Source organism: Trichoderma atroviride, chromosome 3, assembly GCF_020647795.1.
Source record: "Trichoderma atroviride chromosome 3, complete sequence".
NCBI classification, from domain to species: Eukaryota; Fungi; Ascomycota; class Sordariomycetes; order Hypocreales; family Hypocreaceae; genus Trichoderma; species Trichoderma atroviride.
In genome coordinates, this window is record NC_089402.1 from 1,199,572 (window position 1) to 1,225,267 (window position 25,696).

Below are 25,696 nucleotides of genomic sequence, written 5' to 3' on the forward strand. Positions count from 1 at the left end.
GGCCGTTCGTATGGACGGCTGCATGTCTGCATGTGCAAGTACTCCATATTGAGTGCTAGCATGAGCAGTCGGTGGGAGAATGAGGTAGATACAGCAAAGGCTACACTAGTAAGGGGTCGGCCAGATCTCCAGCCAAGGCTTGACGCTGCTTGATCCCTCGCTTGCTTGCTTTTGCCGCCTCGAGGCCGTTTTGCCTTTCCAATGCTGTTATATCCCTCAATACCTTGATTGCGCGCCGCCAAGAAGAGAGGGAGAGCCAACGCCAAGCGACGCACAAGTACTGTGCAAAACAAGCATGAATGCAGGCAGCAGAGGCTTCCCAATCGAGGAATTGGGATTCATGCTCTGGAAAAGGGACAGCGACAGGGGAGCTTCTGCAGACTGACTGGTACGTATCCGCGCCGAGCCCCCAAGTGGCCCCCAGTGCGCGCCTGCTATCACCCGCACGGCCACCGGCTGCGTGCGTTGTAGCTCCAGGGTACCGCTTTCGCCCTAGCACGGGCCCATTGGCGTGCCCCAGTCTTCGCCGCCGTACCTGGGACCCGTCAAAACAAAAAAACTGTGGGCTCGCATGGCGCCTGCTCCGGGAGTCTTGCTCGTCCCTGGGAAAGTCACAGAGCAGCCATTGAAAAAGACGCTCTCGCCCCGGGTCTGCCACAGCTTTCTCTTTCCTTTTTTTCTCTTCACCCACGAATGCGTTGAGTTCAAGCGTCTCCCCAGGCCTCTCTTCGTGCGGTGTTACAAGCCCTTTCTTCTCTCCCTTCTCCTCTCCACTCCATCCTCTTTACTTTACTATTTTCCCCTAATAATAATAATACAATCCCCTCAAGCGTCACCTACAGAACGGAGGGTTCCCCGCGTCATTTCTTCCTATAATCCCTCGCCAGCCTTTTTCCTTCAGCACTTTGCAGTATAATCGCACAAGTCAGCATCCGCACCAGAGCGCCTCCATCGTTTAAACACTTGGCCATGGCGGACGACAAGGCCGTCGGCGCGCCCGCGCTCGACATGAATATAGAATCGGGCAACTTCGACGAGAAGCGTGCCCAGCCCCCTGCTGAGGCCGTCCCTCCCAAGAAGGATGCCTCCGCTGAAGATGAGGAAGAAGATGAGGACATTGACGCCTTGATCGAGGATCTCGAATCCGAGGATGGCCATGCCTTTGAAGAAGAAGAGGAAGAGACCAGTCCCAGCACTGGAGGACGTGTCGTCCCCGACGACATGCTCCAAACCGACAGCCGACTTGGTCTGACCGAGTCTGAGGTTGTCGCCCGCCGTCGCAAGTACGGTCTTAACCAAATGAAAGAAGAGAAGGAGAACTTGGTGCTCAAGTTCCTTGGCTTCTTTGTTGGTCCCATTCAATTCGTCATGGAGGTGAGTTTTTTTTTTTTTCCCTTCTTCATTTGCCTGGTCCTATGCGCTCTATTGGCTGTTTTTCTCCGCTGCGACGATTTATCTCGCCGTCCTTCTGCCAACACTGCCACAATCTCTCCCGGCTTATCAAACCGTGTTCCTCCGACACGGGCTACCCTTCCCTCCAATGCCTTGTTTTTCGCTCTCCCGCGCTTGGCTCCGAGCTTAAGATTGCTGCTCCACACCAGCTGTGGTCGGGTTTTGCGCTCATTGGCCCAATTGGCTTGGTCGAGCTGTTTTCGGGCCATTTTGGCTGTGCTCCAAATATTATGATTGTGGGGGCAAGGATGCCGATCCACTCAATAAGATATCATCCGCTCCACTCTTTTCCCTCCGCCCGTCGATCGCCGATACGCAAAAAAACACCTTAAAAGGTTGTTTACGAATACGTGTATTCATGTGCTGACTATTACGCGTCACAGGCTGCTGCTGTTCTGGCCGCCGGTCTCCAGGACTGGGTCGATTTCGGTGTCATTTGCGCTCTGCTCCTGCTCAACGCCTTTGTCGGTTTCATCCAGGAATTCCAAGCTGGTTCCATTGTCGAAGAACTCAAAAAGACTCTCGCTCTCAAGGCTGTCGTTCTCCGTGACGGTACCCTCAAGGAGATTGAGGCCCCCGAAGTTGTCCCTGGCGATATCCTGCAGGTTGAGGAGGGTACGATCATCCCCGCCGACGGTCGCATTGTCACTGAGGACGCTTTCCTTCAGGTCGATCAGTCCGCCATCACTGGCGAGTCTCTCGCTGTCGACAAGCACAAGGGCGACAACTGCTATGCTTCCTCTGCTGTCAAGCGTGGTGAGGCCTTTGTGGTCGTCACCGCCACTGGTGACAACACCTTTGTTGGTCGCGCCGCCGCTCTCGTTTCTCAGTCCGCTGGTGGCACTGGTCACTTCACCGAGGTTCTCAACGGCATTGGTACAATTCTCCTCATCTTGGTTGTTCTGACCCTGCTCGTTGTCTGGATTTCTTCATTCTACCGCTCCAATGGTATTGTCGATATTCTGCGCTTCACTCTGGCCATCACCATCGTTGGTGTCCCCGTCGGTCTGCCCGCTGTCGTCACCACCACCATGGCCGTCGGTGCTGCCTACCTCGCCAAGAAGCAGGCCATTGTCCAGAAGCTCTCCGCCATCGAGTCCCTGGCTGGTGTCGAGATCCTCTGCTCTGACAAGACCGGTACCTTGACCAAGAACAAGCTCTCTCTCTCCGAGCCCTACACCGTCCAGGGCGTTGACCCCGATGATCTCATGCTCACTGCTTGCTTGGCTGCTTCTCGCAAGAAGAAGGGTATCGACGCCATTGACAAGGCTTTCCTCAAGTCCCTCAAGTACTATCCCCGTGCCAAGAGCGTTCTGTCCAAGTACAAGGTCATCGAGTTCCACCCCTTTGACCCTGTCTCCAAGAAGGTTACCGCTGTTGTCGAGTCTCCCCAGGGCGAGCGCATCACCTGTGTCAAGGGTGCCCCTCTCTTCGTTCTCAAGACTGTTGAGGAGGACCACCCCATTCCCGAGGAGATTGACAAGGACTACAAGAACTGTGTTGCCGAGTTTGCTACCCGTGGTTTCCGTTCTCTTGGTGTTGCCCGCAAGCGTGGTGAGGGTGCTTGGGAGATTCTCGGTATAATGCCTTGCTCTGACCCTCCTCGTCACGACACCGCCCGCACTATCAACGAAGCCAAGCAGCTTGGTCTGTCCATCAAGATGTTGACTGGTGATGCCGTCGGTATTGCTCGTGAAACTTCTCGTCAGCTCGGTCTCGGCACCAACGTTTACAACGCTGAGCGTCTCGGTCTCGGTGGCGGCGGTGACATGCCCGGTTCCGAGGTTTACGACTTTGTTGAGGCTGCTGATGGTTTCGCTGAAGTTTTCCCCCAGCACAAGTACGCCGTCGTCGAGATTCTCCAGCAGCGTGGTTACCTCGTTGCCATGACTGGTGACGGTGTCAACGATGCTCCCTCCCTGAAGAAGGCTGATACTGGTATTGCTGTTGAGGGTGCCTCTGATGCTGCTCGTTCCGCTGCCGATATTGTCTTCCTTGCTCCTGGTCTGGGTGCCATCATTGACGCTCTCAAGACCTCTCGTCAAATCTTCCACCGTATGTACGCCTACGTTGTCTACCGTATCGCTCTGTCCCTGCACATGGAAATCTTCCTGGGTCTCTGGATTGCCATCCTCAACCGCTCTTTGAACATTGAGCTGGTCGTCTTCATTGCCATCTTTGCCGATATCGCCACCCTGGCCATTGCCTACGATAACGCCCCTTACTCGCAGACCCCCGTCAAGTGGAACCTTCCCAAGCTCTGGGGTATGTCCGTTCTCCTCGGTGCCGTCCTTGCTGTCGGTACCTGGATTGCCCTCACCACCATGTACGCTGGTGGCCAGAACGGTGGTATCGTCCAGAACTTTGGTAACATTGACGAGGTCCTCTTCCTTGAGATTTCCCTCACTGAGAACTGGCTGATCTTCATCACCCGTGCCAACGGTCCTTTCTGGTCCTCCATCCCCTCATGGCAGCTCAGCGGTGCTATCCTGGTTGTCGACATCCTGGCCACCCTCTTCTGTGTCTTTGGTTGGTTCATTGGCGAGCAGACCAGCATTGTTGCTGTTGTCCGTGTCTGGATCTTCTCTTTCGGCATCTTCTCCATCATGGGTGGTCTCTACTACTTCCTCCAGGGAAGCTCAGGCTTCGACAACCTCATGCATGGCAAGTCCCCCAAGACGGACAAGAAGCAACGATCTCTGGAAGATTTTGGTAAGTTTATATCCACCTACTCTTTACTACATGTAACACGATCGCTAACTCTTTATTACAGTCGTTTCCCTGCAGCGTGTCTCTACCCAGCACGAAAAGTCTCAGTAAATACAACTTATTACATACCCGCAGGCCTGTCGGCTTGCATGTTTCTTTTTTTTAAAGTTTTAAATGTACTGTACGAGTCGTATCTAGAGATGGACTCGTCTGAAGTGGGATGAGGGCAAACTTCATACCCTATGATGGTCTAATAGACAGCTAATGAAGACAAAGTAAAATGTCACCTTAATGTGTGCAATGAATTGATGTACTGTGGGCAAGTGTTTGTAAAGGGTTGCTTCTATGATTTGAGAGCTGTGAAGTTTATATAGATTAATACACGGGTAGTTGACTGTGAACTAAACGATTAGGGTTTGAAGCGATGCCTAAACAGCTCGAATCTGCATCTGTATCTTCATGTCCTCTTGATTCCGTGGTGATTCGGCAGAGGAGCATCACGTGATACATTCCACTTTTTCGACTTTGGCAAGTCGCCTCACTCATGCGCTAGGAAAATAATACGAAACCTCTTTTGCAGCATCAATGTCATACCTTTTTCAAAAAACTCCGCAAAACTTTTGATTTGTATTCTCATTTATAAAGATAAATGCTGAATACTTTGCCTATTGCTTGTCAATTTGAAATTTTTTGTTCCCGATCCATAAGATTCTCTGCCATAGATACTGGACCACGACGTCTTGGAGACTATGAGTGCTCGAGCTCCGGTAGAGATACCGGGCTATTATTATGGTGAGATGCCTTGTATTTCATCTTCGTAGTTTTACTACCATTTTCCCGAATTCTCCATCGGCTAATACTCCGGAATATAGATTCAGAGAAGAAGAAATATTTCAAGATTGAAAAATCGCAGACTGCGCCCTCTTCCGCCCAGTGGTCGTCTCAGTCTGTCAAGCGGCGCAAGGTTGAATCCCAAGTGGCTCAGGAAGCATCCAACAGGGCGCAGCTGGTCAAGAATCATATCAAGCGCAGTGTCTTGAGAAATGGCATTGTCAACTCGGGGCTGTTTTCCCGTGAGACGGGCCACCAGAGGGCTGCTGAGTCTGGACGGGGGCGAGTTGAGGATGAAGATGTCGCGGCGGCAATGTGGGCTCGGGAGCTGACGGACAAGGGCCAGACTGCTTTTACGCCCAGCATGACTTGGAATACGTATCCTCATATTCCGTCATTCTATGTGAGCGGACAGGAGTGCGGTATTGATTCAGCTGTGGTATATGCCAGTGAGTTTTCTTGGCTGGTGATGGTTGATTGAGTTGGCTGTGGAAGCTAAACATGTGAACTTTTTAGCTCTTGATGAGCAGACGTTGATGGGGAAATACTTGGACACTGATGAAAATGAAAAGTGAGTGTCACTATCCTTTGTTATCTTATTTTTCTTGATAGATACATCGATGCTGACGATGGACATTAATAGCCTGGTAAATATACCAGCTAGTCAGCGGGATCCATCGAGGCTGCACCTAGAGATGGTTCACTGCCCACAGATGTCTTCCATCAAATACCACCAACCATCCCGCAAGCTTCTCTTCACCTCACGGGAACCCGGCCACGGACTTGCGTTGATTACATTCTCTCCTACGGTTGATATTGACCACAAGGGTAAACGACACTGGCTTCTTGCCAATAGTACGTCACGCACTCTCCCCTCGCATAACATGCGTTGCTTCTTGACATCATATGGTTTCCCATGTAATATTCGTGAAACTATCCGACTGACATTCAATCGACAGCTGATAGCTATTGTAAACTTCTATTCCAGGCTGCCAGAAATCCGCAATGGTATGTGCATCAGAGCACACCTGCACCAGCATCTTCCAACCTCCTCTGCGTTGTGGGCACCAGCAACGGCATTCTGCGCGTTCGTTCCGATGAAAGCATTGGTTGGATCACTACCAATGACGTTCCGCCCAGCATCGACCCGACGACAAAGGTCGATAATGGCCGTAGGAACAGGCCGGGCAAGCGGGCAAGAGCGCGCCATGGCCCCTGGACCCCCCCAGGAGATTTTCTCCCAAGACTTCCAAATCGGCAATCACAACGTGCTGTTTGCAGGCGGCCGACAGCCTCAGCTCTGGATTTCGGACCTCAGAGCACCGGCGGCCGGATGGAGCTACGTTAAGCACAGCTCGTCCATTGCCCACGTCCGCAGCATCAACCCATACCAAGTGATTGTTGCAGGCCTGCAGAACCAAATGTCAATCTATGACACGCGCTTCTTCCAATCCGATAAGACTAATCCTCATGGCCGGACCATTTCCTCTCCACTACTTGAATTTCCTGACTATCGCAACGAAGCGAGGTATCATATTGGCTGGGATGTCTCTTCGGAGCTCAACCTCGTGGCTTCGGCACAAGATGACGGCATAGTCAAGCTCTTCTCCCTCAAATCGGGCCGTATTCTGCGTTCTGGAAGCGCTTTGGAGAAGCTTCGGGCCGAGAACCCCGTAAAGGCAATGATGTTTCAGACGCTGCCTGGGGAGAAGATGCCGAGCTTGTATGTGGCTAGGGGGCCTCTTTTGAAGAAGTTTGGATGCGCGCCAATTGGCGCCTTTGATGAGTAATGGGGTGATGGGTCTTTTTTTGTTTTTGCATTGTTATAAAGGATTTCACTGGGTTGTTTGTCTTTGGCGAACTTGTTGGTTGTTGTTACGGACTGCATATAGGTATGGAGTAATTGTCGGCTTTTAGGGACTAGGCATTTGTTTTCAGAGTATTCATATTAATTACTGCTGGAATATTAAATCCAAAGGCTGAGCGGATGTGACTACCGCTTGAACAGAAACAATTTGAGATTAAAGTCGATAGATTTGAAGAGATCATCCACTCCAAGTTGCTGGGCTTAGCAGCTAGGCTGACCGTACACTTGGCTTGGGCCTTTTCACTTGTAAAGTTGTTTCAGCTTCACTTACGATGGCGTCGAATGCTTAAAGAAAGAAGAGTACTTGAAATCGCCTTGTCTATTGTATAGATCAATGTTGGAGATTTTCTCAATCTTCAGACAGCTAAAGCTTAGGCTCGGCGTGCAGAGGGACACGCTGCTTGTAGGCACATACTTGTAAGACGTCTTATAACATCCCCCTTTTTCCATTTTCCTTATTATGGCAGCTATAGATGCCTAATCCAGACGACATTGCACTCAAGGGTTCAGGAGTATATACTAAATGCAGCACTGAGCTACGTCAACATCGTGAGAGTGTGGTTACATCAAAGATGACAGCTAACGGCATCGGGCACTTGCCTTGTGCCTTTCGGGGGCGCCGGCCGGGGGGTCTTGTGTACTAGACGATATGACGGAGAAAAGAAATCCAGCCTGTAAGAAATACTGCAACTTCTTTCAGTTACAATATTAGAACAATTTACGAGGGATGGTTGGGTTTACTATAATAACCAAAAACGCAGAAATGTACTATGACTCTTACAGTTAAATACGCTTTATAATAAGATATGCTCTTGCAATATACGCTCCTATACGCTCTAAGCGCCCTACCAGCCCTGCTAAACTCTTATCCGTTCTAAACGTTTGCGGTAGGTGCCTTTTTCCCATCGGAGCCGGAGCAATTGTTGTGAGTTTAAACTAAAAATTTCCCGCGAAACTAAAAAAACTAATACCCTGCTCGCATCCAGGATCAGCATCCCAAGCGGCAGCTAAGGAAGAAAAAGGAAGCTTACCTACACTTTTTTTTCTTCATCACTTTTATCTTTCTTCCGTTGCCAAGGAAAAAACTTTATTAACATGCTACAGATCGAATCACTGCTTTGTAAGTTTGAATATAGCCCTTGTACCTTTTTTGTAGTCTGCCAAGGCTTTCTTCACAAGATAAAGTGTCCCCCGCCGATTAGGCAGTGCTACCTTATGTAGCAGTGACGCCCTTTTTTGCTTCCTCCACCTACAAACATCCCCCCCCCCAAACTTTTCAACTTCAACTCCAAAAACATCACCAGCATTTCACCAATTTAAAAAAACAAAAAACAAAAAAAAAAAAATGCCTCGCCGCGGCAAAGAACTCTCCCCAACGCTGCGCTCGCGCATCTGCGAGCTGCACAGCGTCGGCTACGGCTACAAGCGCATCCACCAGATGCATCCCGACGTGCCCGTCTCGACGATCCGCTACACGATCAAGAAGGAGGCCGACCGCCACGACAACAAGAGCATGTCGCGGCCGGGCCAGCCCAAGAAACTGACCGAGGAGCAGCGCCGGCAGATTTACGAGACGGTCACGAGCAGCAACCCAAACATCTCGAACAGCGAGCTGCTGGCGTCGGTGGGCAATGCGGTGAAGCTGCGGTCGCTGCAGTATGTGCTGCGGGAGATGCGCGTGCCCGTCAAGATTAATCAGTTTACCGACCGGATTGCCGAGCGCATTATATAACTTTTTCTTTATATTTTATATCTCTTCTTCTTTTATCCTTTCTTCGTCTTTATTCGCTCCCTCTTTTTGCAATGGTAATCCACCAGCATCAGCGAAATTCTCCTTGCGAATACGACAAGGGCTTGCTACTTTGTAGCCTTGGCTCTTCATTTTCTAGCCGGCGTTTACGCTTTCAATGTTTTTTTTCATCTTCTTTCCATCATCGCGTGTGCTCTTTTGCGGCTGGTTGATGGACTTGCTACGAAAAAAATCTACTTGAGTGCTGAGGGCTTTGGCCTACGAGGTCACAAAAACAAAAAAGATTCTATATTGAACGAATCTACGGAGTTGGAATCATGATTGATGATGTAAATGAGGCATTAATAAACAGTTACATTAAGCATGCTGCAATGCATGGAGTTCGTACCTATATATACTAGTTATGTATGAGTGTGTATGATGCGCCAGTGCTATAATCGTCAATCTCACGAGAGGTCCACCCAAGTCTCTAAACCCAAATAAGTCGGATATACCTACTAGATCCGTAGCAAAAATCTAAGCCCAATATTCTTCCAGCCCTATCCTCCTTATTCCGCCTACTTTCTGAATGCCTTTAACGAAAGAGTTTATTCAGGGCCTGGCTGTTGATTCGTACCGTCCCAAAACTTGCACGTGTCGACCAGCATGGGAAACGCCTCGGCAAACGCTCTCCCCACCTTCCAATTATCCAAGTTGCGCATATGGCTCTCAAACACCGGGTTAATCATAATCTCATCAGAGTCTGGATTCCGCAGCAAAGTATGCGCCTCCTCATAAGGCCAAGACATGGTAAAAGTGGATGTAAACGGGAGAAACCAATTGTCAAAGTAGAAAATCGACGGATCGTTGGCCAGAATGACCCTCTCTCTCATCTCTGGGTACGGCAGGTAGTCCATCCACGCCGGGTGCGGTATGTTGATTTGACATGGCAGTGGGCGGATCCACTCCGGTAGGCGTTCGTAGTTTTCCTTTGTTGGCGATATCTGCCATCGCATGTAGATGAACATGAGGTAGAGAATGGTGACTTTTTCGGGCAGCCCGGAGATTTCGGGGAACTTGGTGATGATGTCTGTGAAGACCTTGGATACCGGATGGCTGTACTGGCTGTTGGCCGGGTTGAGCAGAGAAGATACAGATGGGTACCGAGGGCCGGTTACTTCGTTTTGCTCGTAGCCCTCTGCGGCGCGCTGCTGGCGTTCGCTGCGAAAGTCAAGAAGCAGAGCGTCCAATGGACAGGTAGGCTCGCAGTTTCTCAAAGGCCGCGCCCATATAGGAAGAGATTCGGCAATATTAGCAGCTTGTGCGTCAGGAAATGGAACTGGTGGGATAGTCGGAGCGATGCCGTCAAGGCCCGGGCCAGAACTGGGTGCTGGCTGACTCGTAACCGCTTTCGGCAGTATTCCAGAAGCTGGATCGGAACCGGGCGAGGGAATGGCAATTGGCGAATCCCATGCAGGCCGTGCATTTTCCTGGTTCACTTGCGTCCAGTCATGCTTCATAGCCACGTGGTGGAATTCACCGCTATCTTGTGCCCCGTCTCGGCCTCTCTGAAGCTTCGGAATAGCCTGGATAGGGTCAAGCACAACGTTGAAATCGAATCGTCCGGATCCAAAATCTAACCCATGCCGAAGGTAGTGGCTCTGCTGCTCAAGCATAAGCCGTGTGCCCTCGTCAACGGCCCCAGCAAGGCCAGGTCGACGAGGTGGCGGCGATGAGCTGCTACCAGTACTTGACCAGCTCTGTAGAGCCGATTGAGCGGCTTGGCGCTGTGGATCGACCACTCCTCCCGCTGGAGCTGCGGGATGAAAAGGGACGCTGCTCGTGATTGGAACAGCTGTAGGCGCTGTAGGTGCTGTAGGTGCCGCAACGGATGGGAGCGTAGATGGCACACCAAGATCGCCTGCCTTTGTTAGAACTCATCGAATCAATGTACACAAATTTGTTAATGGCAATGAAGGCTAGAGCTTACCTGTACCAACTATGGGCTGCAGCATGGTGATGATGGTGGCGAGCCGCCTCTTGATTTCGGCATTTTCGGCCTCTATCGCCTCTTTGGCACGCACCACGACTTGGAGATCCTGGTAGGGCTTTTGGCTTTCAAGCTCATGTATACGCTTCTCGAGCCGCTCAATCTGATTCTTAGTCCGTTCTCGAATGGCCCGTTGCGCTTCGCGGTCTGTATGACGAGAAGGAGGTCAGTTTCGTTAGTGATGACACAGCAGTTGGGTAAGGATATAAATGTAGAGATGTATAAAACAAGCTGGTAGATGCACGAGTCATATTCTCAAACGAGTACATATACAGGTGCAGTAGTTCCAAAAGTGGCATGTAGTAATGATACAAAAAGAAACATTCCGTAATAGGCAAAGAGCCCGAGATGTGAGGAGGAGAGATGCAGCAAAACACTCACCGTTTGCCCTCTTCTTGGCCAGTTGTTCCGGCGTCAAGTTTGCAACACCTCTGCTTCCCGAGCCCGTCTTCCTCTTCTTGGTCACATTCTCCACCTCGTCTGTTTCCGTCGTCTCCATGGGCTCATAAGCCCCTGCCGCCGCCGTGCCATTGAGAGTCACCGCGGTTGATGATGCCAGAGGCGATGCGGTGGCCGAAGACTCGGGCTTGATGGCTTCAACGGCGTTGGGGCTGCCGCTCTCGAGCGAGTCTCCTACTACGGGACTTGACCTGCCCCGTCTAGCGGATCTGGTGTCCATTAGGAATAGGTGGTGATACTATTTGGGTAACAGCTAGACAACGGGCCGGCCAACCATGCTCCACGTCCGCCAAAGGGCCGGAGCCTGTCCCGGACCCGAGGACGAGGACCCGGGCTTCGGGGTCCGATATACCGGTGCCGGTACCTGCGAGTGGGTGTCGATATAAGTGTGTTAGTGGTGCAGTGGTATCATTGGCGAGACAAGCGATGCGTCGCAAGGCTGAATGAACCGATCGAGATGCGCCAAGTGATTGCGCCGACAGATGCTCCACCCCCAGCGTCGCTCATCCAACGAATCCGGCCTGGATGCTGCTCTAGCCTCAGCTCCGGCTGCAGCGACAAAGGCAAATCCAAATCTGGCTGCGTGTACTTGGGCCTCGTACTCTGTGCAATGGCATGCCGGCAAGGGGCGTCGCGAGACAGACGGGCTTTGCTTGCATGGGGCTGGTTGGTGGAGATGGAGCGTGGTTGGTCTCCTGGCCTTCCGGCTGGCCTATGAACAGCCGCTTGCTGAATCAGGTGGGCGGGTGGCCAGAGCCAAGTTGCGAGTCAGGAAGGGCGCTAGCGGCTGGCTCAGGCTCTGGCTGCGGCTGGCACGTGCCGTGAGCTAGCTGGTGCTAGAGCACGAAGGATTGAATCCTACTACATGGCTTGGCCTGCTTCTTGATGTGTTTTCTTTATTTAAGTGCTAGTTGATAAATGGCTTACTGCTTCGGGCTATACGTACTTGTAAGATCTGCGTAGTCTTGGCTAGGCTGTAGTTAGCGCTATAGCTTTATATATATACTTATATAGAAAGAGGAAGGGGGTGGATTGAGCGGGGTGGATGGATTGAGTAGAGATATCCTTACTTTTAGGAAATTACTGTTCAACACTCCGATTCTGTCACCCAACGCCCTAATTATGGCACATATCACCAAGTTGTAGACATCTTAATCTCTTCCCTACTACGTCTACTTTCCTACTACGTCTACTTCCCATAAGTGTTAGATGTTTCTTAAATAGCTCTTGTTTAGACTATTGACTAACAAAGTAAGGACGCGGCATGCTCGAAGTATGCCTAGAGGGATGAATATGGGCTATGTTAGTCTGCATAGATGGAAATCAAGAGGTTGTATCAATCTTAGATATCTAGTGATAATAAAGTCGCAGTACTCCAATAGCTTTAGCCTATCAAAGCCGTTAATTCTAAAAAATGTCATTCATAAGCGTAAATCTTTCTGAAGCTGTTTATATCCTTTATTATAAAAGGGGAGCCATTATCCAGCACCCCAGTTCTATTATCCAAACCCCCAAAAATAAAAAGAGAAGTTATCTAGTACCCCGATTATGTTATTTAGCACTCCAGCTGTAGCTTAGGCTGCTGTTACTGCTACTACTGCTACTACTGCTACTACTGCTACTACTGCTACTACTATTGCTATTTTAATAAGTATTTAGCAACTGTATATTTATATACAGACTGGCTGCCCTATTATGCTACAGTTGGGGTGTTGGATAATAAAATTAGGGTGCTGCATAACTTCTCCCTTAATAAAGCCGTTCTTAATTGTACACTACACTATACCATTTCCTTAACGTACTCTAGCTATCTCAGTTGTTTTAAGCTATGACAAAGCATATTTTACAGAGTACATGCTGAGATAATCCGCAAGCTACAGGTAGATGACGTATCAACGAAGGATCTGTTAGTAGATAAATTGCATATTCACACATACCTGCTCCATGTCTTCCCAGAGATGCTTTCTTTTGATTTCACGCGCAAACTCTAGGTCTACATCATCTAGACCAGGAACCAAACCGCCAGCGATATGCACTTCCTGTAGCTTTGCTGCGACACGTCTGTTCCACGAAAGAGCCTTCCCGAGCACGTTGGCTGAGGACTAGAAGAAGGTAAGTTTCTTGTCTGCTTTAGAGTATCTCCGTTGATCAATACATACACAAGGAATAAACACCGTGCTTGGCGATTTGCTATAAAAAGCTAGGAAGGTTTTAATGAAAAATGAGCTTCCAAACCCGTCGTAAGAATCGTAAGCTGATTGTGGTAAACTCGAGTTAGCTTTAAAAGTCGACGCAGAGTGATCATCACTTACCGATGTCTATGGGCACGCTGTCTCGGCCCCAAAATCTAATCGAGCTAGGCTGTCCATTGATCAGTGAAACATTTGCTGGCAACCCTGGGTCTGAGTCTGTGCCTTCCCCGAACAATTTTCCGCCATGGCGACGTAATATGTCTGCTGTAGACCATCTTCCCTCGCGAACGGCCCAGTGGAATGGCGTTCTGCAACAATCGTCCACAGCGTTGACGGCACTACCATCAGCTTGTAGCAGAATTTCCACAACATCGTCACACCCCCCTCGTGCAGCTTGGATGAGCGCTTCAACACCTACTGAATGGCCTCCTGAAGGCCCGTTAATGTATTCAGCGGAAAGATCGGCTCCATGTTCGAGGAGCATTTTCGTCATATCCAAGTTCCCAGCCATAGCGGCCACTATCAATGGGGCCAAGAAATTGTCAGATTGATGGGAATCTAGCGCTCCCTCGTAGCAAGTGCAAGCACCTACCTTGGGGTTGATTATGGCGCCAAAGCTGTCATCCCGTAAGAGGTCTGCGGCTACTCTCATTCTATGGTTGATCGCCAAACCTAACGAGGACATTCGCCTCGCAGGCCAACATAAACCGATGGTCTCTTTGGCTCCTTTTTGCAGTAACTCCTTAGATGTCCCTTCATGCCTGAGCAATAGTGCAAACCATAGAGCATTTTCCCCGGTGCTCGTAACAGCATGCATGTCATGGCCATTGTTTAGGCAGACGTCAATCATACTGGTCAGCCCGAAAAAAGCGACGAGGTGGATCATCGTCATTTCTTTTATGGTGTCAGTTCCACTCAATAGCCATTCATCTATTGTAACGCTTGCCTCGTTCTCTAGAAAGGCCGTAGTTATTTGAATCATACTATTGGGAAGACTCATCTCATTGAAGCCTTCGCGCCAATGGTGAGCCCAGTGTCGTATAGTATATCTAGTTAATGGGTGTTTTTTTAGAGATTTAAATCTGCTCTGGTACTTCTGTCTTATTGAAGACTGAACGGCTTCAAACGAGAGATATTTGATGCATATCTTAGTGATGTCTTGGTGTACTTCCCGCACAGCACATTTGGAAGACTTTGGAGGCGGAAGACAAGTCTCTACAGTCTCTAAGTCTTCTAAGCTCCATAGGCAGGTCAAGTTTTGTTGCAAGTATTCGAGGGCTGTGTGATGAAGCAGTCGAATGATGCTGCTTTCCTTCTCGACTATCACTAGCCCCATGCAAACTTTGATCACGAAATTGCTACTTTCGAGATCTTCTTCACTGGGTAACGAGCTGCTATCACCTCTGATCGCCAAAGCGTGACGGAGTTCCAGGGTTTTGGTTTCTCTCGCAGCACAAACAAGCCACCCGAGAGTACGCCTTGCCAGTTGCTGATGCTCACTTGGCTGGCCGCGAATTCGGAGGATGGTTTTCTCGTATGCCTGTTTATATGCATCTGGGCCTCTGGGGAGGTCTTCCAGCGTCTTTCTGATCTGGGCAAGCGTCGTTTTTGCCAGGAGTGAATCAACGTGAAACTTCGCAAGGAGAAAGCTGGAAGTGTCAGTAGCCGAGTTGTGAATAGTGGCACCAGTCAACTTACATTCCATCAATCGCACTGCTTATTTTCGTTACAATTTCATTTTTGGCGTGGATCTTGAGCTCTTTTGGTATATCGTCATTTTCATCGCTCAGAACTGTAAACTCTGGTAGGCGGGCTTGAATATAATTCTCCACGTCCTCAGTGAGTGCAGAAATCTCAAGGGAAAGCCCACCCTCAAATCTTTTTTCAACCCTCGTGCTCGGTCGAGTGGTAGCAAAAAGTTTTGCTTCTGTATTGTCCAAGACTGTGAATATACTTTTCAAAAAGCCGTCGCCATCTTGACATTCATCTAATGCGTCAATGACGATGAAGGTTTTCGTAGATTTGCTGCTTATCAAATGGTTGAGGGCTTTGGAAAACTCCTCAATATCCTTGTCTGAACGCGAAGAAGCCGGTATGGTCCTATATTTATTCTGGAGGTCTTCGATGGCGGTGGGTAGAGGAAGCTCGTCTCGAACCAGCTGCTTGATAAGACTCGCAAAGATGTCGATAGTTCTCTGGCTTTCTTTCCTGATAAAGTCAAAATATACGAATGCTAAGCTCACTTTACCACCCGCCGAGGCATCGTGAAAGGGTTGCCAGTGTTGAAGATGCTCGATAACAGCGGATGTAAGGACTGTTTTCCCTGCTCCTGGGTTTCCCTGACATAGCAGAGTCTTCTTCTTTCCTTTTAAAAACTGTTGAAAATTTGGATGTTCTAAAAACCATTTTCCTGAATCTGGACTTCTTTTACTGAGATGCTCGTGATGTTGTGCATCATAATTAACTGGCGTAAGCCATTCGAGAAAATCGTTTCGAGCATGTCGCTCCTGGTGTTGATCAATCTTTCTCACGACCTCAGATATTTCAACGATTTTACCGGCAATAACTAAGGAAACCATTTGTTAATATTGATATCTAATCATGGCTCAATAGGGTCTAGCTAGCAACACTGGCTCTGGCGCCAGCTCTCCAGAGCTGCTGACTGGCCATCCATCGTGCGATTGCCTATCTTCAATTCCTAAAGGCTGAGTTTTCTCACGGGGATTGATACTAATGGAATAATAGTTGGAGGAATGAAGCTCCTTACTTTTGATACTTTCCATCTGCTCCACATCAGATGCAGGAATTATCGAGAGAAGCTCTTTTGCAAAGGCTGCAGCCGTGGCTGCTGCGAATCCTTGCCAGTCGTCGTTCTTATAAGAGTCTGCATAGTCGCATATGCCTCGAATAACAAGACAAGGGAAGTTATCCATCAGCCCCGCTGCTTCCATCTCCACACACAGAACATGATGATTGAGATTGCCATTTATCGTATCCCGTAGAGTGGCATCTTTGATGACCTTGTTTCCAGAGGCAATAAGGCCGTAGTGAACCTTGACACCATCTCTCGGCTCTCGGTCAATAACTTTTGTGATATCGTCTGATGCAAAGAGGACGTCCTTCATTGAATCATTCCGGTTGTATTTCTGTTTGAGATTTGTCCATTTTTTTATCATTTGGTCAACATATTTCTTTATTTTAGAGCCTTTCATTTCATGTCGTGTCTCCAGGCGTTGCAGTGCTGCCAGTAAAATATTTGGAGGGTTATTCAGCGATCCGATCCGCTCGAAGCCGCCACCCTCTATTGCTTTGCCCAGATCTAATTGAACAACGCCTGGAAACATGCTTGTTGGTGTACTGACGACAACATCTCCTAGTCGAATATCGTGATCTTTGGTGGGGATGCCCCCTCCAACGCCAATCATCAACCCAAATTTGATGGATGAAAAAGATTCGAGCATCTGCGTCGCCACAACCGCTGCGGACGTAGTCCCCTGCTTGCCTTTTGGTAGGCAAGCAATAACAATATTGTGCTTTCCAATGGAGCCAAGCGTATAGACGTTTTTATCTCCGGGTGGATTGCTGGGTAGCTCATGTTCTGAATCCAACATGGCGGTTGCCGCCGTCAATTCTGTTGAGAGTGCGCACACCCATCCGATTGTGTATTCATTACGCGGGAGGGCAGGAGTCGTGGATGCCTCAGAGTCAGACATTTCTCAATTAATGTATATAGTAAGTCGCGATTTGGATTGTAAAGACGTGTCTTTCGTAAAGATAAGATATATAAGAGAGAAGGAGGCTAGATTGAATCTGGTGCTCTTTATCACCGGGAAGGCTTTGAGATTTTGCAGCCTGATGAGTACCTGAAAAAGAAGAGTAGGGCTCCATGCCAGCCTAACTGCGGGGAATTCAGGCTCTTCATAATCTGCAGACGAAATTTGCTCACCGAAGTGTACGCCAATAAGAATGAGGTTGTGCAGGAATGAGGCTGCGCAGTCGTTGCCAAATTGAGCATGTGTAGATCTACCTAGGTACCTAGGTATGTACCTGAAAACGCCTGTACCTACTGGTATATCAACAAACGAACAAAATGCATCAGAAAAGTTTCCTAAAATGACAGTATCAAGCGGGCATAACTTAGAATCTATGGACACAGAGATCCCGAATCCAGTAAAATATAGGGAAAATTTAACCAGCATCCCTATTCTATTATGCATATATGTAGGCTACTACTGCTACTACAGCTACTACAGCTACTACTGCTACTACTGCTACTACTTCTACTACTTCTACTACTTCTACTACTTCTACTACTTCTACTACTTCTACTACTTCTACTACTTCTACTACTTCTACTACTTCTACTACTTCTACTACTTCTACTACTTCTACTACTGCTACCATTTCTTAGTGTACTCGGCAGCGGAGTTGAGTATTTTTAAGTGTGTCTGCCGTCTGGGGTCTTGGACAACAGAACTGGTGTGCTACTACATGTAACTTTCCCTTATCCCTTATTACAATGGCAGCGCTTTTATCGTCATAGTTAAGCAGTCCAGCTGGTTTCCCTCATTCTCATCAAGTAGGTAAACATAAACTATTTCCAGGACGTTCAGTGACATATATACAAGACAGTAGTCCTCTATGCAGACTGAAGAGGCACCAACTCGAACATAGGATTCGAGTAGCTGTAGAATAATTTGTTTTGGCTAACCCCAGCTTAAGCTTCTCGAAAGTCTATCAGACTGCGTGCCAGTTCTAACATTTAAAATAGCAACTAGATACCTAGTAGTCAGCTATCTCTGGAGTCTCACATTCGCTCCAGCGGCCAATGCGTGATTTCGCGGAGGAATAAGAGACAAAGTAAATGGAGCTTGCAAACGGAGCTTTTTCAAACATTCAAAGTAGTAGTAGTCCATACAAGTTCAACTCAAAAGAGTCCATCTTCAATTACGATAAGTACCTAGCGTGAATAGATCCAGACTGTTTGTTCCCATTAATAATCCCCCAAACCCCTTCATACATCCATCTCATGCCCACAGCTCACTCGGTCTGCCCAATCATAAGTGTATCAAACAAAAGTCATCATCAGTCTCTTCTCTCTCGTTTATGTTTCTCCATCTATCTGTCCCCTCCCATCATTTACTCTGCAGATGCCCTCGCCAACGCCTCATGCAGGTGCGGCGGGAACCTGTACCGCAGTTGACTCGTGTACGTCGTCAAATCCAAAATCATCTGCTTCAGCTGCTCTACCATCATCTTCCTGGTGCCCTCGTTGCCGCTGAACTGGCCATTGACCAGCTGCTCTCTCTGCCTGACGCAGCTGATGATGGTCCACATAATCAGGTTAGGCACATTGATAGAGACTGGCTGTGAGAGGCTAGAGAATTTGGCAGCGTAGGCTCGGATTGTGCTGGCATCGCCGCCGGCCTCGAGAGGGAGAATGTCCAAGCCACGGATTTTCTAGTGAAGAACAAATGTTAGCATTGACCTTCAAAAAAATACTTTCGTATATATAACACTGCAATTTGGAAACTTACGTCAAGACATTGAGCCCACTGGCTAGTCTCCACCAAGCTCTTAATGCTACTCATCTCAAGCAAAACGCGGCAAGCAACCTTGTTCTGGTCCTGAATGTTGCGGTAGAACATTGCGTCGCGCTCATACATGGTCATCATCGTCTTGGCCAACTCAACAGGGTCATCGATGGCCGCTAAGCTAAGGCTGCCGCCTTGATCTGACTCCTGGTTGTTGCCACCCCTTGGCTTAACGGGCAAGAGACGCATTGGGTCCTCTCCAATCTCCAGGGAGATGGCCTCACTGAGAGCACGGCTGACAATGGCCACGACTGCGTCATACTCGCCGGCAAGGTGATAGAGCAGTACTGAGTCAGTGATTCGACCATTCTCATCAGCAAAGCTGGCGGCTTGCAGAGTGACGGTATTGACAAAGTCATCCTGACCATCGAGGCCAATTAGCGGGCCACGGCCCTCAATAACACCTAGGATGCGACGGCCGTCAGGTCGAATATCTCCAATGAGCTTGCTGAACTCTCGTGTCTCCAGCACCAGTTCTCGCAATGCCTCGTGGCAAAGGCCGCTATGACGCTCTCCAGCTTCTCCACCAAGATCTGCGTTTAGGCAAATCAATGTGAGATAATCAACCGCGGAGACGGCATCAGCAGCTCGGAAATCCCGAGTATAGTAGCCAATCATGGGGCCAAAGTTGATTTGTGGAAGACCCTTGATGCTGTGTGTGCGCAAGTCGTTGGAGGCAGATATCGGGTCACTGGGGCGAAGCAGGCCGTAAAACTCAAGAGCCAAACCAAAGTGAACTGCGTCGACATAGGAAAATGGGTAGAGATAGGAAACAGCGTCCTCAAACATGCCAGATAGGATCTGCAGGTAAAAGTACATGCCACAGCTGCCGTTGTTATCGTCAGAGGCAGTCTTGGGGAAGTGCTTCTGGCCAATCTCCTTGATGCTATTTTGAAGATCCGCCAGTCCGTACGATTCCCCAGCCATCTCCAGTGCCTTGTCGCCCTCTCTGGCCAAGTTGAACTGCAGCCAAATCCAGTCGTTAATGTCGGTATTGAGACCATCCAGATTTCGATTATTCAGCTCAATCCGACCAATGACCTTGTAACATGCCATGCGGAAGGGGTCGATTGTGTTCTCTGGAGCGTTGCGGGATCGTTGGATGTATTCGTTCGTACAGCGGTCGAGAAGCTTCCTGTTAGTGATTCTGCGATCTTCACTGGCAGCATAGTTGTTGAGGTATGTCGAAAACGTGCGATCGATTCCTCGGAAGTGGTTGCTATTGTCGTTGACATACTTGGCAGCATCGTTTACATGACCAGATCGGATCAGATAGAAAACAGTGGCCCAAACATACTCGCCATGGATTTGCTGAAGCTCAGTGTTGTCCGGAACCAAATCCTTTCTAGCTGATCGCAAGCGGATGTATGCCTTGATCTTACTAGTGATGTCAGGCAGACCACCCAGCTTGGCCTCGTGAGGATGCTTGGCAATGAGAGACTCCACCTCACGCAAGAACTGCTTCTCGAGGAAAGCATTGGCGCCGCTCAAGATGCGCTTCCTCATTTCAACTGAAAGCTGAGAGTTGGGGTTTTCATCCAGATACATCTCGGCGAACTGGCGCTCCTTGGCCGTGTTGCCGCTAAGCGACGTCTCGGCATCGGCATCTTCACCAACAATCTCAATCATGGCGCGGTATGCCTCCACAATGTGAGGTGCATGGGGCTCGTGGGACTTTTGCTCAATTTCTGCCAGTTCGGCCAAGATGGGGTAAGGGCGGCCAACCAAACGTGAAGCGTTGAGGCTGCGAACTTTCTCAGCCAGCTTCGACTGTCGTTCACGGAGGGCCTGATCTTCATTTCTTGATTTGCTAGCGCCGTCTGTAGCTCTTTCGACATCGGCGAATTCAGATTGATGCGCCCCAATCCTTGATCGCGCTCCGATAACTGATCGCTGGAAAGTCGAGGTACCAAACGTGCTGCTACGAGCATCGCGTGGAGTGCTCCCTTGAGTCTTTCCGCGTCGAGACTTTCCAAATCCGCCTTGAGACTCGCGACCCGCCGTTACTGACGTCTCTCTAGGCTTGATGCCGAAATGGTGGTAGATACGCTTTCGCTGCGCATCCCACTCCATAGCCACATTATCTTCCAGAAAGTTATCGAAGTCGCGTAATGACCGCTCCAGGCCATCCTGAATCATGCTGAGGGTCGTTTTCGTTTGCAGGTTCGACAAATAGGTTTCGACGTCGACATCAGCCGGAGGATAACCGTGTGTTGGTCGTTCGGTTCGTGCACCTTGAATATCGAGCAGGCCGAGGTCCTTGGCCGCAGTACTAGGATCCACGCCCGAAGCGGCAAGAAGATAGTGAGCCTTTCCATCCGCTCTTTCGGTCTGTTTCGATTGTAGTTTTCTCAACCGATGGCGCAAGTCGCCCAAGCCCAGCTCCAGACTAGGGAGATCTTCCATGTTTGCATTAACGACGCCGGCCTTTTGGGTCTTCGCAAAGAGGCTGTCGAAGTAGGCGCCTGCGGGCTGGGCTGCCGCGCTCGTCGTGTTGTTATTCTGGGCAGTCAGCGCCTGGCCGCCCAAAAGGCCGCCCGTCAAAGGCAAGGCTGTGCTCTGCTGAGCCGGGGCAGCCATTGTAGCCCCAAACAGAGAAGGCTTCGCGGCTGTAGTGCCACCACCAAGCCCGGTCAGTGCTGAGCCGCCGAACAGCGAAGGCTTTGGCTGCTGCGCGACCGCATTCTGGGTGTTTCCAAACAGGCCACCACCGGGTGTAGGAGTCTGCTGGTTCTGAGTCGTCGCTGCCTGTCCAAATAGGCCGCCCGTGGTGGCCTGTGGTGTAGCTGTCGTGGCTGCTCCGAACAGACCTCCGCCAGTCTGTGGTGTCGCTGTTGTTGCTGCTCCGAAAAGACCCCCAGGCTTCTGTTGCTGTTGCTGCTGCCCGCCGCCAAAAAGCCCGCCACCACCACCGCCGCCGCCAAACAATCCACCTCCTCCACCTGTCGTTGTGGTGTTGCTCTGGGCCTGTTGTTGTTGCTGCGCGGGCTGGCCAAACAGCGATGAGCCGGTCGTCTGTCCGCCGAAAAGAGACATCGCGACGGCCTATCGAAGAAATATCAACTAGACAGTTAATGGAAAGATGAAGCGAAGAAAATAAGAGCCACAGGGACTAGAAGGGATAAAAAAGAGAGGCACCGCGCGCAGGCAATGGAAAGGCAGAGGTGCTCTCGCGTTTGAAAAGATTCAAGGTGGGCAGACGCGCAGCTAGCTTCCCAGGTTTAGAATTTTGGCACCTGAATTGGCGAGGCTGAGAACCTGGCTAGGCAACAGATAGCTCGGGCCAATCAGAAGCGCTAAAACTGACACGGCTGAAGGGCGACCACCAATCAGCGATCGATTCACTCTTGTGATTGCTTCAGTCTATTGATGGATGTTATTCCATTAAACTTGCCCAAACAAGCTTATTTATCGCTGTTATGTGAAAGTCTTTGGAATATACCGCCGTAGGATATCTAGACTAGTCGAAGCGCGCGTTAAATATCACTAGGAGGCAAGATTTTCTATGGGCAAAAATTTCGCTGTCTTTGTTTTCCTTTCTATCGAAAAGTAAATGCATAATCTCATTACATTACAAAGCCCAAAATCGCTTCCTTTCAAAGGTCAATTCTATTCCAAAACATCTTTTCATCCTCTATCAGCTCGTCACGCTTGCTTCATAGTGGTAATTTACTCGTCAAACAAGGCGCCCCACTTCTCGACAGCGCCGTCAATCTTCTTTCTGTACTGTTGCTGTGTGTTGCACATGTCGAGGAAAACCTCGTACTTTGCGTCCAGCAGCAGCTTCTCGCCGGAGTCAGTGCCGGGCTGGACCAGCCGACCGGGCTTGCTCATCCGGTCCATGATGTTCCACAACGTCTCGGGCTCTGAGCCATCGGTGACGTTATGGCTGGCTGCCTTTGCGCCCAACATGGCAGCTCCGTGAACGACTGCCGCGTTGACGTACTTGGGGATCAAGACTGGCATGTTGCATGCTGTGGCTAGGAGATTCATCAGAATTGGATTCTGGCACTGTGAGCCAGACATGAAGATGGAAGAAATCTCATGGCCGGCCTTGTTCATTTGCTCAATGATCTGGCGAGTCTGCATGGCAATGAACTCCATGGTGGCGTAGTACCACAGGGCCATGTTATCGGTGCTCTTGTCGCTGTCGAGACCGATCATGGTGCCCTTCATGTTGGCATCCGCAATTGGCGAGCGGTTGCCCCACAGATCACCGTAGAAGAAGTAGTGGCGCGCAAGGTAAGAGACGGCCGGAGCATTATGCTTCTCTGCCATGTATTCGAGGTGGGCGTTGAGGAAGTCGTAAATGTGCTTGTCTTCGGCCTTGGCCAGAGCCATGGTCTCGTTGTACGCCGGGTGGACATCCAGCATGTGCCGCAGCAGCTCTCCTGTTGCTGACTGACCACCCTCTGCCATCCAGAACTCGGGAATCAGCACATCTCGGTAAGGGCCCCAGACACCAGGAACAAAGACTGGATTTCTAGACATGGCCAAGTGGCATGTTGATGTGCCTGCGACGGCAGCCAAACGAGTAAACGCCTGGCTAACGTCGTTCTTGGGAACATCAGCCTTGAGCTCCTCTTCAGTCAGCTCGACCTTGGCACCAACTGTGCCAATCCAGCCTGCATAGGCATCAATGACACCACTTCCGACGGCAATGCCCTCTGGTAAACCGAGCTGAGAGGCGGCCAGGCGGCTAAGTGTGCCTACGCACTCGCCAGCGCTGGCAAACTTTCCGCTCTATAAGCAATGATAGTTAGCCAGTGTTCAAAATTGAATGGAGATTGCTGCATGCAAAGGGTAGAATGCAGCAGGAAAGAATTTTAGACGCAAAAGAAAATAGGCTCACCACCCCGTCGACGCCACCCATGAGCTTGAAGTCATCTTTGACCAAGTCACCGAGGCCAATTTCATGGTAAAAGTCCTCTTGCCAGCCTTTCACGCTGCCATCCACACCCACAGGGACGAAGCCCTGCTTGCAAACTGTGCTGCAAAAGCTGCGCGTTTCGTTACCCGTAGCCAGGTGAGTAAGAGCATCTGCCAAATCGTAGAACTTGCAGCGAGCAAACAGCTCGGGAGGCATGTTGTTCTTGAGCCACAGAACCTTGGGAATTTCCATCTCAATGCTCATCTTGCCGCCAACATATTTGAGCAGCTTATGGTTGGTGGCATTGATCTTTTCCGTCTCCTCGACTGGACGGTGGTCTAGCCAGAGAATGACGTTGCGGTCATTGCCATCGTTGGAGAAATCGGGTCCGGTAACGGGAATAGGCTCGTCGGTGTCGTTGGAGAAGACGGACAGGGAGCAGGTGGCGTCGAAGCCAATGCCCTTGATTTGGTTTGGATTGACGAGAGATTCTTGCACAACTCGGCGCACGCATTCGCAGATGCAGCGCCAGATGTCTGTTGTGGATTGTTCCTGGGAAAGACGTCAGAATTGAGCGGCACGTAAGCAGGGCTTAACAATCGGGATTGCGCACATAGTAGCCGTTCTCGGGCTGCCACAGCTTGATGTTCTCTGCTGCTAAAGCCTTGATGTCACCGGTCTCGTCAATGATGCAGGCGCGGGCAGAGCCGGTGCCGACATCAATGCCGATGTAGTGGTCCTGCAATTGAATTGAAATTAGCCTTGGAACGTCCCATCTCATCTATTTTGTGGTGAAGGCTTCGTCTCTGACGATTCCGTCATAGGCTGTGCCGCAGAGGTGTTGGACTGGCGCATTGGAATGGGGGTAGCTACCTGGACATTTGGAGGCCTATCCATTGCGTAAGAAGAGCAATTAGCAAAATAATGTACACTCACGAATTGGATAAAATTGACGGAGGGTGCGGAAGAGTTTAAATAGCTTGCATGGAAATACAAAGAAAAGCAGACACTCACTCCATGGCCTTGATGGGCTTATTGTACGCGTACATGGCGATGTCCGGTTTCGTTGCTTTCTTGGTTCCCGAGCAAGCCCTCTGGGCCTTTTCCCCGCTGATTATGGTGGCTCGATGGATTCGGATCTGGAAGCAGCCACGAACTAAGTCGGGCTGGTGGTGGTGAGACAAAAGAGTATAGCAGAAAGCAAGATAGTGGTTTGTATCCGAGGGGTTCGGGAAGCAAGAGGAGGGCCTGGATATAGACAGAGAGGCGCAACGACGGCCCCTCCACCGCCTTGACGGGCAAAAGACCTAGGGGCGTGCGGCAGCGGCCATTGGCCCCTACAACTTGCCAGATTGGAGAGACGCCCCCCCAATTGAAGTTCTCGAGGCCCTTTCGAGCCAATTGGAGCCGATCAGTCGGCTGTTCGCTGCGCATGTCGGTGGTCGCGGAACGACGATAAGTCGCTGGATTGGGGCTATCAGACGGAGAGACCCAGCGCAGGCTCCAGCATTTCCAGCATTGCGGGGGGCGTCTCTGTAGCTGCCCGCTACTACAGCGCCGGCAAGGCCACTAAAACTTACATGTACCCCATTGCCCCGCTACCAAGACCCTGTTTTGCCCCTCAACTCCAGCGCTTGGGCGCTACAGACCTGGATAATGTGTGCTAACACAGCAATCGATCAACGAGCAGTGACATTGCCGATCACCTTGCCACTTGAATCGCGGATCAATCTCATGAACAAGTTGGTTTACAGAAATAAAAAAAGAAAAGGGTAAAAAATTGGTCCTGGCATCATCAATGATCTCATTGTGGAAACTCACAATCATCTACCGAAACCGAACTCTACCGAAGAAAAAAAAAAGAGATTCGATCCAAAGATGCAGAAAACATTTCGAAGCAATGCACCCACTTTTGAAGAAAACTTCTTCCCGTCAGCAGGACC

The 25,696-nt window shown here is 49.9% G+C and overlaps 6 protein-coding genes across 6 annotated transcripts; 2 read left to right on the forward strand and 4 right to left on the reverse strand.

The window, feature by feature from the left end:
• Positions 1–692: 692 nt before the first annotated feature.
• On the forward strand, positions 693–4,586 carry TrAtP1_005614 (uncharacterized protein). The gene is made up of 3 exons (XM_014089189.2): positions 693–1,374; positions 1,836–4,164; positions 4,226–4,586. The coding sequence occupies exons 1-3, from the start codon at positions 970–972 to the stop codon at positions 4,270–4,272; spliced, it is 2,781 nt and encodes a 926-aa protein (XP_013944664.2). The 5' UTR covers positions 693–969; the 3' UTR covers positions 4,273–4,586.
• Positions 4,587–4,727: 141 nt separating this feature from the next.
• Positions 4,728–7,012, forward strand: TrAtP1_005615 (uncharacterized protein). The gene is made up of 4 exons (XM_066112791.1): positions 4,728–4,953; positions 5,034–5,441; positions 5,509–5,563; positions 5,636–7,012. The coding sequence occupies exons 1-4, from the start codon at positions 4,911–4,913 to the stop codon at positions 6,780–6,782; spliced, it is 1,653 nt and encodes a 550-aa protein (XP_065968877.1). The 5' UTR covers positions 4,728–4,910; the 3' UTR covers positions 6,783–7,012.
• A 1,970-nt stretch (positions 7,013–8,982) lies between these two features.
• TrAtP1_005617 (uncharacterized protein) lies at positions 8,983–11,770 on the reverse strand. Its single transcript, XM_014089492.2, has 3 exons — positions 11,020–11,770; positions 10,579–10,785; positions 8,983–10,509 (listed from the first exon to the last, which is right to left on the reverse strand). The coding sequence occupies exons 1-3, from the start codon at positions 11,315–11,317 to the stop codon at positions 9,197–9,199; spliced, it is 1,818 nt and encodes a 605-aa protein (XP_013944967.2). The 5' UTR covers positions 11,318–11,770; the 3' UTR covers positions 8,983–9,196.
• A 3,213-nt stretch (positions 11,771–14,983) lies between these two features.
• Positions 14,984–17,002, reverse strand: TrAtP1_005618 (uncharacterized protein; the record flags this gene model as incomplete). Its single annotated transcript, XM_066112792.1, has 2 exons — positions 14,984–15,855; positions 16,057–17,002. 2 exons carry the CDS (start codon positions 17,000–17,002, stop codon positions 14,984–14,986), a joined length of 1,818 nt encoding a protein of 605 aa, XP_065968878.1.
• A 1,210-nt stretch (positions 17,003–18,212) lies between these two features.
• On the reverse strand, positions 18,213–22,088 carry TrAtP1_005619 (uncharacterized protein). The gene is made up of 2 exons (XM_014089185.2): positions 18,827–22,088; positions 18,213–18,749 (listed from the first exon to the last, which is right to left on the reverse strand). Exons 1-2 carry the CDS (start codon positions 21,917–21,919, stop codon positions 18,429–18,431), a joined length of 3,414 nt encoding a protein of 1,137 aa, XP_013944660.2. The 5' UTR covers positions 21,920–22,088; the 3' UTR covers positions 18,213–18,428.
• A 301-nt stretch (positions 22,089–22,389) lies between these two features.
• On the reverse strand, positions 22,390–25,183 carry TrAtP1_005620 (uncharacterized protein). The gene is made up of 5 exons (XM_014089184.2): positions 24,768–25,183; positions 24,627–24,642; positions 24,367–24,492; positions 23,736–24,305; positions 22,390–23,626 (listed from the first exon to the last, which is right to left on the reverse strand). Exons 1-5 carry the CDS (start codon positions 24,800–24,802, stop codon positions 22,553–22,555), a joined length of 1,821 nt encoding a protein of 606 aa, XP_013944659.1. The 5' UTR covers positions 24,803–25,183; the 3' UTR covers positions 22,390–22,552.
• Between the last annotated feature and the right edge of the window lie 513 nt (positions 25,184–25,696).

Bases quoted from the DNA above. Each gene is read 5' to 3' on its own strand.
- TrAtP1_005614 (XM_014089189.2), top strand. From the start codon at position 970: ATGGCGGACGACAAGGCCGTCGGCGCGCCCGCGCTCGACATGAATATA. The intron at 1,375-1,835 runs GTGAGTTTTTTT...TACGCGTCACAG, and splicing joins CCATTCAATTCGTCATGGAG to GCTGCTGCTGTTCTGGCCGC. The intron at 4,165-4,225 runs GTAAGTTTATAT...TCTTTATTACAG, and splicing joins ACGATCTCTGGAAGATTTTG to TCGTTTCCCTGCAGCGTGTC.
- TrAtP1_005615 (XM_066112791.1), top strand. From the start codon at position 4,911: ATGAGTGCTCGAGCTCCGGTAGAGATACCGGGCTATTATTATG. The intron at 5,442-5,508 runs GTGAGTTTTCTT...TGAACTTTTTAG, and splicing joins TTCAGCTGTGGTATATGCCA to CTCTTGATGAGCAGACGTTG. The intron at 5,564-5,635 runs GTGAGTGTCACT...GGACATTAATAG, and splicing joins GACACTGATGAAAATGAAAA to CCTGGTAAATATACCAGCTA.
- TrAtP1_005617 (XM_014089492.2), bottom strand. From the start codon at position 11,317: ATGGACACCAGATCCGCTAGACGGGGCAGGTCAAGTCCCGTAGTAGGA. The intron at 10,786-11,019 runs GTGAGTGTTTTG...CTCGTCATACAG, and splicing joins GGCCAAGAAGAGGGCAAACG to ACCGCGAAGCGCAACGGGCC. The intron at 10,510-10,578 runs GTAAGCTCTAGC...TAACAAAGGCAG, and splicing joins GCAGCCCATAGTTGGTACAG to GCGATCTTGGTGTGCCATCT.
- TrAtP1_005619 (XM_014089185.2), bottom strand. From the start codon at position 21,919: ATGTCTCTTTTCGGCGGACAGACGACCGGCTCATCGCTGTTTGGCCAG. The intron at 18,750-18,826 runs GTAAGTTTCCAA...GTTCTTCACTAG, and splicing joins AGTGGGCTCAATGTCTTGAC to AAAATCCGTGGCTTGGACAT.
- TrAtP1_005620 (XM_014089184.2), bottom strand. From the start codon at position 24,802: ATGTACGCGTACAATAAGCCCATCAAGGCCATGGA. The intron at 24,306-24,366 runs GTGCGCAATCCC...CGTCTTTCCCAG, and splicing joins AGCCCGAGAACGGCTACTAT to GAACAATCCACAACAGACAT. The intron at 23,627-23,735 runs GTGAGCCTATTT...CATTGCTTATAG, and splicing joins TGGGTGGCGTCGACGGGGTG to AGCGGAAAGTTTGCCAGCGC.